The sequence below is a fragment of the Mauremys mutica genome, chromosome 16, assembly GCF_020497125.1.
Source record: "Mauremys mutica isolate MM-2020 ecotype Southern chromosome 16, ASM2049712v1, whole genome shotgun sequence".
Taxonomy (NCBI): domain Eukaryota; kingdom Metazoa; phylum Chordata; order Testudines; family Geoemydidae; genus Mauremys; species Mauremys mutica.
In genome coordinates this window covers 686,785-701,514 of record NC_059087.1, presented here as the reverse complement: position 1 = coordinate 701,514, position 14,730 = coordinate 686,785, and the positions used below count along the sequence as shown (strand labels likewise).

Sequence of the window (14,730 nt, the reverse complement as noted above, 5' to 3'; positions counted from 1 at the left end):
GGCTCCATGATGGTTTCATGGCTGCACCATGGTGCTGTCGCTGATACCAGGATGTCCATCAACTTGTGAGAGCTTTCACGCACCTCTTCTGCCTGAATGTCAAGTACAGAGGCCGTTATTTTTAAAATATCTTGATGAGCAATGTGGTCCTCTGGTGGTGTCACTTAACTGCTCAACCACCTCATCAGGTAACAAGGATGAAACAGACATCTGAGGTGGTGGTTAGTCTGTGACTAGTGGCCGGGGGTGCCTGAGTGGCTTCTGGATGCTCAGTACCAGGACTGGTGCTCTCGGTACCAATGCCTCTGGTGCACTCTCCATGTCAGTGAGCAAGATTCTTCAAGGGAAGTTCTAGATGGGGGGACACCAGAATATGTCCAGAATGATCATTAATACGGGCCCAAGACCCATCCTTGCCTGGGCCATTGACCTTTAGAAGGATCCCAGTGCATGGCCCATGGTCCCAACGATTCTGATGGGGAGGTATGTTCCCCATCCTGGGCGAGATACAGAGAACCTCACCTCTAAGTCCAAGGAAAAGAGTCAGATGCTTCTGACAATGGAAGTTCAAATCCAGAATGGACTGGTAAGACGTAGTCCGAGCCTGAGGACAGCAGTACCAGGGAAATCATGGGAGGCTTTCCCCTAGACAACACGGATTTCTGTGGAGGCTTGGGTAGCAGCACCACACGATCTCGATGAAGCGAGGTATGAAGCACAGGCAGTACCAAGAAGCTAAGCAAGTCTCTTGCGGCTGCATATGCCTCCAGGGTTGCTGTGACTGGCACCTTCTGTTGGCGCCATAAATGTCTTTCAGGGGAAATGTCTGGCACAGGCTTCAGAGGCAGCAATCCCCTCTTGGGAAGCCTTAAGCATTCTGGAGGGGATTTATCCCACAAATGCTTCTTCTGGTCTCTGGTCCAGTCAGGGTACCAACACAGGCAAGCGAGGCACTGAACCAGAGGAATACCTAAGCCTTTTCTTTGGTACTCAGGAACAATCCCAAGGAGCCGCACACATTCCAGCAAAGAGCTCCATACTGAAGTAAATGTACATGGGGCACTCACCCCATGTGACGACTCTGATAGGGGTCAAAGTGCTGCATCCACAAGCAAGCACTTAAGCCTAGTCACGCTATCTTTTTTCAAGCGGAGCTTGAACCCTTTGCAGATGTAACCTGGGATTCCCCAAAACATTTCTAACAGGTCAGGTGTGGGTCACTGACTCGCATGGGTTTCACAGAGGTCCAGCAGGTCTTAAAACCTGATGAACATGGCATCATTCCGGTAGCTGTGCCAAAAGATAGAAAGTGTCAAGAGAGACCAAATGCAGCAACCCAGTACTAAAAATTGTCCAACACAATAATTGACAAATTAGCCAACAGGATCTATATACAGAAAAGGAGTGAGGAAAGCACTTGAGTTAACAAGTCTGAATCACCATCACTGGTGGTAAGGAACTGGTTGGGAAGTCATGGTGGTTCCTCTTATACCACCATGCAGTGGTGTGTGGTGACAGAGGGCACACCAGCCATCCCAACAGGTACTACTGAGGAAAAAATATCACCAACACCTGTACATGGGGCGCGCACACACACCTACAGTAAAATGGACATATGCACAGTCATATGGCAGCATCTTATGTATAAAACTGAAAAATGAGAGAGAAGATTTTTTTTGTAGTGGTGCAATGAATGCATGATTCTCACTCTTAGATCAAATGTAGTATCTGCAAATACTTTTAACTCACTTTTTAAAATTTACTAATTTCAGGTGCATATAACAATCTTCAAGATGTTATGTACAAAAATAGTGGGCAAATATAAAATATTACCTTTAACCACGGTTTCCATCTATTATTTTCTCTCTAAAGCATTTAGAAGGAGCACAATTTTAAGAAAGACGCTATTCAAAATCAATTTGTCTTTGTACTTTATTTTACCTTTGTTAGTCTGTACAGACAGTGCAATTTCAGAATTGTGAGTCAATGGGAGCCTTTTCCCTTTCCCAATGAGCTCTTTATTTAAAAAAGTCCCATTTGCACTGTGGTCCTCAATGTAGGCAACATAGGAGTTTCTTGGTCCCATTTCCTAAAAAAAAAAAAAAGGTAACAATACAGAAAGATGGTTTTTATCATGAGGCTGTAATGAACCATATCAGAGTTAATAACAATTTATTTTCCTTAATTAAGGAAATAATACATCATGAAAATGGTTTTGAACAATGTGTTTGGCAACACTCTGTTAACGGTGGTGAAGAAGAAAAGAAAGGAAGCCAGTCCCTGCAGAAGAGAGAAAAAGATGATGGAGACAGCCAGGGACTGGAGCCTAAGGAAAAGTGAGGATGATGTACATGGGACTGCAAGAGATAACATAAAACAAATTCATATCTACATCAGGATGGTCTACATGGTCGGGGACTCCATACTCAGAAGAATTGACAGGCCTGTTACCAGACCAGATCTAGAGAACAGAAGAGTGTGCTGTCTGGCAAGAGCAAGGATACAAGAGTGGATGTGAGACTGGAGAGGACCTGATGGGAGCAGGGAAAAATCCAATGACTGTTCTGCATGTTGGGATGAATGACACTGCTAGGTTCCCATTGGAATGGATCAAGGATGACTACACTCAGCTGGCTAAGACATTTACAGATGTGGAAGCTCAGATGATTTTCTGTGGAATACTTGTCATCCCTAGAGAAGGAGGGTGATGACATGACAACATAATGAAGATCAACTGAGGGCTCAAGGATTGGAGCTACAAGGCAGGTTTGGGGATGATGAATCATTGGGAGGCATCTAGGGAAGGACGACTCTTCTCAACAGACAATCTCCAGTCAAATACCTAGGATATTAATCTTCTGGCACCAAGGTTGTCATGACTGAAAAGTGGGGAGGCCTGAGGGAAACAACTGAAATGCTTGTACACAAATGAAAAGAGTCTAGGCAATAAAATGGAGGAACTGGAACTACTGGTGCAGGAGGTCAAACAAGATATTATAGGGATCACAGAAACATGGTGGAATAGCACTCATTACTGGAATATAGTTATTGAAGGGTATATGCTGTTTAGAAGAGACAGGAATAAAGGTAAAGGTGCTGGGGTAGTGTTGTACATCAACAAAGCAGTAAATTATAAAGAAATACAAAGCTATACTATAGACAAAACAGAATCTGTTTGGGTCAAAATCACTTTGGGGAAGGATTGTAAAAGAGGTTCTGTGGGGATAGTGTTAGGGACCTGCTATAGATCTGATGTGATTATTGGACCTAAAAATTTACTTTAAGTTCAACAGTAAAAAGTAAGTGAAAGTTCACCAAATGTTACAACCTATAACAACTGTTAATAGACAATAGGTCAAGTTGTTTTTAATAATAGTTATGAATAAGTGAAAAAAAATAGACAAAGATTAGATTCGTCCTAACAAAAAAAGGCCTACTAATATAGCTTAAAACCTGTTAAAATCATGTTTAGTTAAAAAAAAAAAAAAGTAAAGCCAGAAATGAATTAACTAAAATTAGTGTAGCAAATATTAGGCCTAGCTGGTGAACAAAATAATAAGGGGGATGAACTATGATGCCCACTTTTCCCTCTTCGGGAGTTCTTAAAAGAGACTTGAGGGCGCGGGGGGGAGGGGAGGCTAAAGAGATCACTGTCCTGTCCCACCTTGCATCCTCACTCATCTCGTATTGTCTCATCTTCTCTGACCCCAAGACAGAAGGAGCAGACCAGATTGAAAGACTTTCAGCCCAAGAGGAAGGCCAGTAGGCCTTGCTCTTGTTCAAGGAACTTCTGTTTTTCACTTGAAAGTCCTAAAAATCATCATATCATCATGACATCCAGCCCATCTGTGTGGATACCTAATTGCCAGCACCGCAGAGGCACGCAAGGATCCTGTTCCGCCTCCTTTCCTTTTGTGTTACTTTGTCCCCTTTCCTTCCTATCCTATCTTATCTCTCATTCTCTTGGCTTTTCATCAAATCCTCAAATCAGCTGCACTGCATCAGCACAGGCAGTTGAGATGACCACAATCCTGCCCTGTCTAAGGAGAAAAACCCAATCAGATGATGTGTACCAGAATCCAAGCAACAGGTGTCACAGTCAACCTGCCAGACAAAGCATTCATTCATAACTGTCCAGTGTTCCAAAAAAACATCAACAAATCTGAATTTCCTCTACCTTTTCTATCATCTCTCTCCCCACTACCTTGTGTCTATTTGTTAGAAACAGGAGAAGTAAATACTCTTCACACATCATAACTGAAAGTAAAATTACCCTTTTTTGATGGAAAGGGTTAATAAAAATAAAAAACTAATATTATGTAAATTTTTTAATTAAGTTAGTTTTGCATGATCATTCAATTTCAGTTTCAATATAAATGCCTGTTTTCATTTCTTGTTTTTTTCTGTATTTAAATCAATAAACTTTCAGTTTTAAAATAAATACCTTTAAGTGTTTGCCAAGAAACCAAGTAAAACCAAGGCCTCTTAAAAAACAAAAACAACTAAGTATCACTGTTTTAATGTTACACAATAAAAAAGTTAAACATCTTTAACTCTTTTTAGCCCTTAAAATCAATACAAGAGACCCCCCAGGTCAGACTCAGACATGGATAGTGATCTCTTTAATATTATTAAAGAGACAAATACTGTTGGGAATTGTAGCATAATGGGAGACTAACCTCCCAGATACAGATGAGAGAATAAATGCTATTAATACTGTTGGGGCACAATTATTCTTGGATCTGACAGATGACAGTTTCCTTCATCAAACGGTCATGGAACCGACAATTTAAGACTAGATTTTAGTAAGTAGTAAGGACATCATAGAAGAACCGATCATAGGAAATAATCTTGAATCGCGTGATCACAAATTGATTCAGTTTAAATTAAATACAGACGCTCCCCGACTTACGCAAGCGTTCCGTTCTGGAACACCTTGAGTAACTCGAATTTTGTGTAAGTCGGAAACGTATCCAACCATTATGCAGAAAAACAAAACAAAAAAACCACTCCTATTTCTAGCTTACGGAACTTTTTCCGTAACTGTGGATTTGCATAAGTCGAGTTTGCGTAACCCAGGGGGCATCTGTAGACAGATAATCGAAACCAGATCATCAGCTATGGTTTTTTATTTCAAAAGGGCAAAATTTTGGAAATTAAGAGAACTAGTTTAAGAAGTTAACTGGACCGAAGAGCTCAAAGACTTAAAAATGCAGAGGTGGTGTGGAATTTCTTCAAATCAACTATACAAAAACTATCTGAAATTTCCCAAGAAAGGGAAAAAAACTTGTAGGGAAAGGCTCAAACCCAGCTGGATGAATATCTACCTAAAAAGGTTATTAGGAGTAAGCAGAGAGCATACAGAGAATGAAGAAAGGAGTTGATTAACAAAGAAAGCTACATCATGGAGGTCAGAAAATGGAATAAAATGAGAATTGCTAAAAGTCAGGCTGAATTAGCTCTTGCCAAGGAAATTAAAATAAATAATAAAGAGGTTTTTTAGTTATGCAACTAAAAAGAGATTAAGGAAGAATGAAGTTGGGCTGCTATGCAGTGTGGATGGGAAGGAGATTAAAAGATAATTTAGGTATCACCGAAAAACTAAATGAATTTTTTACCTCAGTTCTCAATAACAATCATAGTATAGAATGGGCATGAAGGCAGTATGGCTGACGGAAATGAGTGACTAGAAATGGAAATTACCACATCTGATGTGGAAGAAAAACTTGTGCTCAAATCAGAGGGACTGGATAATTTCCATCCCAGAATATTGAAAGAGCTGTCATGTGAGATATCTAGTCCAGTAGCAAGGATTTGTAATAAACCTATCTATTCAGGGGTAGTACTATATGACTGGAGAATAGCTAATTTCAGGCTATATTTAAGAAAAGGCAAAAAAAAAAAAAAGTGATTCAGCCAGTTACAGACCAGTTAGTTTGCCCTGTGGTATGCAAGATTTTAGAGCAAATTGTGAAGGAAAGGATAATTAAATTCACAGAAGTGTAATGGGGACATAACGCAACATGGATTAAACAAAGGTAGATCATGCCAGATTAACTGATTTCCTCCTTTCAGAAAATAATTGAATTTTTAGATAAGGCAAGTGCAGTAGATCTAACATATGTGGACTTCACTAAAGCATTTGACACAGTACCACATGGGCAATTAATAGTTAAATTACAGAAGACGGGGATCAGCATAAGCATTGTAAGGTGGATAAGGAAGTGGCTAAAGGAGAGAAGGCAATGGGTTGTGCTGAAAGTTAAATTATTGGACTGGAAAGAGGTTAATAGCAAAGTAGCTCAAGGACTAGTCGCGGGACCAATGTTATTTTTAATAATGATCTTGCACAAAAAGTACACGTGTGCTAATTAAATATGATGATAATACAAAGTTGGGAGGCACTGTCAATACAGAGGAGGATCAGAACATTATAAAGGAAGATCTGGCTGACCTTGAAGACTGGAGTGACAGAAATGGAATAAAATTCAATACTACAAAGTGCAAGGTCATGCACTTAGAGTCTAATGAGAATTTCTGCAATAAGCTGGGAGCTCCTAAGTTGGAAGTGAGAGAGGAGAGACACCTGGGTGTGTGGGTGGATTGCAGGATGACTATGAACTGCTACCAGCTGTGAATAAGGCAAATGTGATCCTACAATTTATTAGGTGAGGTATTTCCGGTAGAGATAGAGAAGTATTAGTGCCACTGTATAAGACATTGGTAAGACCTCATTTGGTCACCCATGTTCAAGAAAGATTAAAGTAGGAGAGGTCCAGAGAAGAGCTACTGGGATGATATTCTGGGAGGGTTTTTTGTTGTTCTTTTATTAATTTCCTTTCTCTGAAGCCTCAGGAATGGATATGGCTGGAGATGGGACACTTAGTGGGGTACGCCAGGCTCTGAAGTGGCACCAAGCATTCTCTCTCTCGGTTGCTTAGCTGGCTGGTTCTTGCTCACATGCTGAGGGTCTAACTTATCGCCATATGTGGAGGTAGGGAAGGAATTTTCCCCGGGTCAGATTGACAGTGACCCTGAGATTATTTTGCCTTCCTCTGCAGTGTGTGTGGATGGTGATTATATAGTTCATTTAATCATTTCTCTGCCTTTGCAACGGCCTTATGTACTGGTTCACCATAGTCCCTCTTTGTTAGGGCCCTTAATGTGGGCTCTCTGACCTAGCAGTTGGAGCCAGGAGTAAACTGTGGTCACGCCAAGGGACAAGCCAGAGTCAGAGCCAGAAGTCATGCCAAGGATCAAAGCTGGAGTCAGCAACTGGGGTCTGAGTGAGGAAGCAGGAATTAAGAAACAGATCTGGTAACTGGAGCAGGGAGGAGACACAGTAAGTAGCAGGGTCAAGGCATGGTAGCAGGAATAAGAAGTAGAAACCAGGCGAGGAAGCAGAGACTTGGTCTCAGAGGTCTACGCAGCAACAGGCCTGGCAACTAGTCAGTAGGCATGTTGCTCAAACAAGAGATGGGACAGAAAGAGCCAACTTTATAGCGGGTGGTATCCAATCAGCAGTGTTCTGTTAGTCATCTGACCCTGTGCACTCAGTGGGTGTAACTTTTGGAGGTGGGGTTTTAGCAGCAGTTCCCTCATCTCCCCTTGCAGCTCAGTGGTGTAGAGGAAAAAGCTCATGCTTTCAGCAGCCCCACTGCCCTGTGTTTGAGACCTGTGGCATCCCTATTCTCTGCATGTGGCACATAATAGTTTAGTTTCCTGGAGACTGTAATAGTTTGGTCTAATTTTGGTTGTTGAGTTTAGCGTGTGGATGCTGAGTGATATCAGTGGTCTCTGATGTACAGGTGGTCAGACTAGATAACCTAGTGGTCTCTTCTAGCCTTAAACTTTATGACTCAAGACTATGAAAACAGGGTGGATAAAAATCAGTGATTTAAAAAAAAAAAATTTTATTTAAATTAACTACATTCTTTAAAAAAATAAACCTATTTAAAATTATAGTAAATGTAGGCCTTAACATCGGTTGTCATAATTTAATCTATTAAAATCATGTAAATTAAATGAAAAAATATTAAGCAGCACATGTTCATTCCCAAAGTTTTATAGAAAGTCAAATCTCTGAACTGCTAGAAGTCACGGGTAAACATCTGAAACCAGAATTTTCTGACGTGCTAAACCAGCTTTTGACAGCAGTAGCCTCTTCTACATGTGCAGAGAGGATATTTTCTTCATTTCATTTTTTTCAACTTATTCAGATCAATGACTAGTTCCTTCAAAGATTTGGGAGTTGAAAAATCAGGAAAGCTTGTTTTCCTCTTCCAATTTATGTATAAAAACAGTGAGGGGATGAAATCTACTAGTTCTAAAATCTTTAAATACGTAGTGACCAGAAACCATCACAGATTCATTAACTTCATATACTTCTTTTATTGAATAAATCAGTTGCTTTTAAATGCCAAACATGTTTTGACACCTTTTACATCTTGTTGTGTATCGAGCACATTTAAAATAGTTTTATTTGACCAATAAAAAACATTAATAGATTCTATTGCCAGAAGGGACCATTTTAATCATCTAGTCTGACTTCTTGTATAACCCAAAGCACAGAGCTTCCCTAAAATAATATATCTTTCAGAAAATCATCCAATCTTGATATAATTCTCAGTGATGAAGAATCAGCCCCAATCCTGGGTAAACTGTTCCAATGGTTAATTATTCTCACTGTTAAAAATTTACACCTTATTTCCAATCTGAATTTAACTAGCTTTAGCTTCCAGCCATTGGATCATGTTACACCTTTCTCTGCTGGACTGAAGAACCCACTATTAAATATTTGTTCCCCATGTAGGTACTTATAGACTTATCAAGTCACCCCTTAACCTTCTCTTTGTTAAGCTTAAAAGATTGAGCTCTTTTCATCTCTCTCCTGGCTCTTCTTTGAACCCTCTGCAATTTATCAGCATCCTTCTTGACTTGTGGGCACCAGAACTGGACACAGTATTTCAGCAGCAGTCACACAAATGCCAAATATAGAGGTAAAATAACCTATCTACTCCTACTCAACATACCCCTGCTTATGCATCCTAGGATAGGATTATGTCTTTTGGCCGCAGTATTCATATTGGGAGCTCATGTTCAACTAATTATGCATCACATTCCTCAAATATTTTTCAGAGTCACTGCTTCCCAGGATAGAGGTCCCCAACCCTGTAAGTATGGCCTACATTCTTTGTTTCTTAGCTGTATACATTTACATTTAGCCATGTTAAAATGCATATTGTTTTCTTTCTCGTTTACCAAGAGATCTAGGCCGCTCTGAATCAGTGACCTGTTTGTCTGCTTCACTACCTATCCCAACTTGTGTGTCATCTGCAAACTTTACCAGCAATGATTTTATGTTTTCTTCTAGGTTATTAAACAGCGTAGGACCAAGAACTAATCCATGTAGGACCCCCAGTTTAAGATCTGTAAGTTAGTTATGCTGGTTTTGCTCATTTTTAATTGAATTCCAGTTTCCACCCAAATAGAGGTTGACAGAAATCACAAGTAAAAATTAAAGATCACCTACTAATAAGAAATGCACCATTCACCATTTCTAACAGGAAAAAAAAATGTAAAAATTAAGAACACAAATAAATGTATGTTACGCTATATAACTGTCTAAATAAATGTGGATAAATATAGCACACACTCCTGGTAATACATTTACTGTCAAGGCTATATTTAGTTGCAAATCAGTATGTTTTAATGGTTACCAACCAATGAGAACCAACTTTTCTTTAAGAAAATAACTAAAAACTACATATGCAAAGTAAGATTCGAATTGATTATTTAAATCAAGGCTTCCTGGTTGCTGATTTAAATCAATCCACCTGGTCTGAAAAGCAGTGAAGCTTTGATTTACAATTTTTCAGTTAATCCAGTTTCCTTCTTTACAGAACAGAGGGAAAGGGGTAAAACGGCCTTTTTAGCACCTACCCTGAAGATTCGGAAGTGCTTCTTGCTGTAGTTTTGGTATAAGCCTGTCTCGGTCAACCCTAGTTTAGCAAAGCTATAATCACAGCTTCTGTCTCTGCCAAACCAACACTCGTCATTCACGCAGTCTGGGATTGGGGGAACAAGGAGGAAAGGAGAGAGAGAGAAAACACAAAATTCCAGTAAGTTAGACCTACCACTGCAAAATGGTACCAAATGATAGCACTTGGAAAAGGAGACAAAGCAAGATTCATCAGACACTGCCTGAATCCTATGTTACTTCTTTATTTCTAAATAAAGATAGAAGACACTTGTTTCCCACCCCCCTTCTGTCCCTTTTAACATGATCACATTTTCATTCTTGTACAAGAAATGTTAAATGTGAAAGCAAAATAAAAACTGTCTCACTCCAAAAATTACAAATTCTGTTTGAGAAACACCAGAATTCACATGCATAAAGAATCAGACCCCTTTAAAATAAACTATGCGTAAGCAGTCAATTTTTAAATGGTGAAAAGCTAATTTAAAGAACCAAAACATTACTATCTAGCGCAATGATTAGTAATAAACAAAACTGCAGCAACAAGAAAAAATAATGCCCAGATGTGGCAGTTAAAAGGTTCTCAAAAAACTAGTGATGTGACAATCCAAACTAATGCTTCAATCCTTACAAAAATGCTTAGTTTTACTTATGTAAGTAATTACATTGGGATCACTCATGTGCATAACTGTTTGCAGGATCAGGGCTTAAAGGTTAGTAATTTCTGTGAGTCTTTCACACAGCTACAGGGAAGATGCAAAGGTTTTTTTAAAAATAGAAAAAGCAAATTGTCAGAGAGGCTCAGGGTCAGTTGTAATGCCTGAAACTATTTAGCCTTTTTTTATTTATTTTTTTATTTTTTTAAGATTTACTACATTTCATGTTGAGGGTGTCCCTTTAAGTTTCTAGCCCTTATAACTGTAATAATAGTTTTTCCAAACATGCATCTAGTATTATATGATGTCCCCATTTCTGCAGATAGCTCCAAGGCGTCTGCTGTTGCTCAGAACTTTGTCAGGCAACAGCAATGTAAAATAAACACAACTCTGGTCAGTGATGGACAGATGTGAAATTGTCTAGAATAAGATTAATTTTAGATTGCTGGTGCTTGGGAGAACTTTGAGCAATAATAGAGGTACTCAAATTTAGTATTGTGATGGAATAATCAATCCACTAGAGAAGTTTCAAAAATCGAAGGCTGGGGAAGAGTGACAGTAAAAGAGACTTATTCCCCTGCCTCCCACAGCACCCAGGAAGCTGAACAATGTATAAAGTAGTGGAAACCCTTCTCCTTAACAGCAGCTAGGTGGTTTTGGGGAAGGCACTAGAAGCAGAATGCACCTTTTCCCTTCCAGCAGCTAGAAGGAAGGTAGAATTTCAAATTCATTAGGCACCTCCTAGCTAGATCCTGATATAAAAGAAAATCTTTTTGTATGGACTCTGGGCTAATAGACATGGTAATTTTTCATATCCCGTTTTAAGAGGAGTCACAGTTACCACCAGAAAAATGCAAACACTGCCTGATAGAACTGTGATAGAACTGTTATAAATTTATTCTCCTATTAATCTATTTTAAAAATAAGGTAATTGTGCATTATTAACAAAGGAAAACCTAATGGCAGACCGCTAACAAGCAAGTGAAGCTTGCTGTGGCTCTAAGGTCTATCTACTCCAATTCAATACAGCAGACTGGCATGAGATCATAGTAAAAGCACTGCTCCCACAGTATGGCTGCACTAAGTATGTTGATCTGCACTTAACTTGCTCTGCCTAAGACCAGAAAGAGCATACAGACTGCTACTGAGTCACGCTGATTAAAACACCTTTTTTTAGTTCTAGCAGATAGATGGCATGATTCTAGGCATCAAATTATTCTTATGGATGTCATTATTCTTTTTCCCACCTTGGGTTCAGTAATGAGACAAGTTAAAAGGTTTTGTTTCATTCTGCTTTGGGGTGAAATTCTACAAATATATGGCAATATCAGGGATCGGCAACCTTTGGCATGCGCTTTGCCGGGGTAAGCACCCTGGCTGGCCGGGCCGGTTTGTTTACCTGCCGCATCCGCAGGTTCAGCTGATCGCGGCTCCCACTGGCTGCAGTTCGCCGCTCCAGGCCAATGGGGTTGGTGGAAAGCGGCAGCCAGCACATCCCTCGGACCGCGCTGCTTCCCGCAGTCCCCATTGGCTTGGGGCAGCGAACCACAGCCAGTGGGAGCCCCAATCAGCTGAACCTGCAGACGCGGCAGGTAAACAATCCGGCCCGGCCCACCAAGGTGCTTACCCTGGCGAGCCGCATGCCAAAGGTTGCCAATCCCTGGGCTATACTAACATTCAATAGCATAAAATCTTAGCCAGGCAAATAGGGAGGCAGTAAAGGAGAATTCTGAAAGAATTCTTCCTCCAGATTTGTAGATGCTGTGCATCTCAGTTCCCTATGGCAGCAACATTTCTTACTGAATATACACTCCCTACAAAAATCCAAACAAAAACTGCAATCACACCATCAATTATACTTCATCATTCATTCAAAAGTTAAATATTCCATTTTATTAAACTTCTTCAGGAGTTTTTGTCCTATTACACACATTGGCTTGAGAGAACCCACTATGGTATATACATACCATAATTGCAGAAACCCTTTCCAAGTGCAAAGAGTCGACCCCATGGCTGAGGAATGATTTCTTCAGGTTCCTGATCCTCAGGAATTGAAGGAAGTTCCTGAGTAGGAACTGTGTCCAAAGAACTGAGGGTCCCAGAACTGGAAGACGACTGACTGGCACTCTGTGATCCACTGGAGGAAGAACTTGTACCACTCTGAGACTGCTGGGCACCTTGAGATTGCTGGGATTCATTTCCAGTCTCTCGAGACATCTTGGCTTCAGAACCAAAGTTTAAAACAGAGATTACTTTATATTGCATAGGAGTCTCATCACCAAAGCTAATTCAGCTGACAAATATTTAAATACACCTCTACCCCGATATAACGTGACCCGATATAACACCAATTCAGATATAACACGGTAAAGCAGTGCGGGGGGGTGTGAGTGGGCATTGCACGCTCCAGTGGATCAAAGCAAGTTTGATATAACGCCGTTTCACCTATAACGCAGTAAGATTTTTGGGCTCCCAAGGACAGCATTATATCGGGGTAGAGGTGTACAATTGAAACAGACAATGTAGTAGTTTTCAAGATAAAATTTCTGGCCTAAAGAACTCAGCAGGCTTGTGGGTAATGTTCAGTTTGCTCTTTTTTTTTTTGTAATCCACTTCAATTGAACAAGAATTTCAAAAAAGTGTGTAACACTCCCTCTGCTGGTTGTACAGCAGCAGTTTAACCACAATCCCTGACTTTTGGGTAAGCTCTTCAGGGCACGGATTTCATGTGCATTTGTATAACAACAGCAATAACTCTCCAAACAGAATGGGACAAACTAGACAATGATTCACCTTGGCAAAAAGAATGCTACAAGTAGCAAATCCTGAGCAAAAAAACATGTAATATTATAGAAAAGCTTCTGATGCCGTCCCTTCCCAACACTGGTACCATTCCTGAAAAAGAGGCCAGTCTGTGTGGACAGTTTATTTAAAAAAAAAAAAAAAAAAACTTCATTTTATACTACTTACTACTCTGATAAACCGCTGGACATCCCAAGAAAGGTTGTTTCTTTTGTTTTTGCCTTAGCTTTGGATACACACCTAAAGTCTCAACCTTGATTGCAGATACTCTACATAGGTACACAATGACATGAAGCTTATATAATCAGCTGCTACACTTGCGCAAGAAATAGGCATCAGAGCACGAAATAATCTGTAAAGCAGTTAATTGAAGATTATAATGATCATGTATTTCCACAGTACATTTCAGCTAGAGAGACCCCAAAGCACTTCTCCACATTACTGATCATTCCAGCAGCAATTGCTTAGCCCCCATCTGAAATGCAGCTACCATAGGGGAGGTGCACAGGAGCCTTTTCACAATGTACAGTAACACCAGACTAGAGCTGGATGGAAAGTAAAAGATGCTGTATTCATTTAACCCATCAGAGAGAGCGTTTTGGGGACTGTTGTGATAGGTACTGTAGAAGCCACTAAAAGAGATAGTTATGGGGAAACAAGAGGCTGTCACCCAAATGGAAACACAACAGGGACATTAGTGTAAAGCCCCCAACTCTGGCAGAGAAATGTGAGGTTGCAGAAGCCATGGGTGGGCAGTTCACATAACCTCCAAAAAGTCCTCCTGACGAATTCTGCGCCACTGCACATGCACAGAATTCATGTCACATGCAGATTTCCTTGCTTCCCGCAAAAAAATGACTTTCAGACAGGGAAGCGCAAGAGTGGTCACGCCCCACCCTCGCAGCGCCGGCAGAGAGGTAAATCACTGCGGGGGGGGGGGGCAACAGAGACTCCCCGGCTAGTGCTGAGGCGGACCCAAGCCCTGACTGACCGTCCCACCAACCAGCCTCCCCCCGCCTTGCTTCGCGGGACCCGCTTAGTGCGGCATTGGGAGGGACGGCTCCGAGGCCCGGGCAGGCTGAGCTGCGGCCACCAGGGGCAGAGACCAGCGCACCCGCCGCCCAGTCAGCCGCGTGAACGAGGCGGCGCGCAGGGGTGCCTCCGTCAGACGGCCCGGCCCGGCCCCTCCCCTCGGGAGTTCAGCGCGGCGGGGGCAGGCCGCGGCCGGGCCTACCGGCGCGTGCGGACTCCAAGGGGCGGGGTGGACTCGCGCAGGGGGCAATGGGGACTGAT

General features: G+C 41.1%; 1 protein-coding gene across 14 annotated transcripts in view; it reads right to left on the bottom strand.

Moving 5' to 3' along the window:
- Positions 1 to 14,730, bottom strand: part of CHEK2 (checkpoint kinase 2) — a 43,104-nt gene that overhangs the window by 28,235 nt on the left and 139 nt on the right. For 5 of the 14 annotated variants that reach the window (XM_044990137.1, XM_044990144.1, XR_006573913.1 and 2 more), the window contains exons 2-5: positions 13,678 to 13,789; positions 12,603 to 12,857; positions 9,943 to 10,067; positions 1,942 to 2,089 (exon numbers count right to left, since the gene is read on the bottom strand). In XM_044990137.1, coding sequence (XP_044846072.1) covers positions 1,942 to 2,089; positions 9,943 to 10,067; positions 12,603 to 12,852 — 523 coding nt within the window. In that variant the 5' untranslated portion in view covers positions 12,853 to 12,857; positions 13,678 to 13,789. Of the gene's footprint in view, positions 1 to 1,941; positions 2,090 to 9,942; positions 10,068 to 12,602; positions 12,858 to 13,605; positions 13,829 to 14,428; positions 14,460 to 14,671; positions 14,724 to 14,730 lie in introns of those variants that run through there. The other 9 variants (XM_044990139.1, XM_044990140.1, XM_044990141.1 and 6 more) reach the window with 9 other exon arrangements.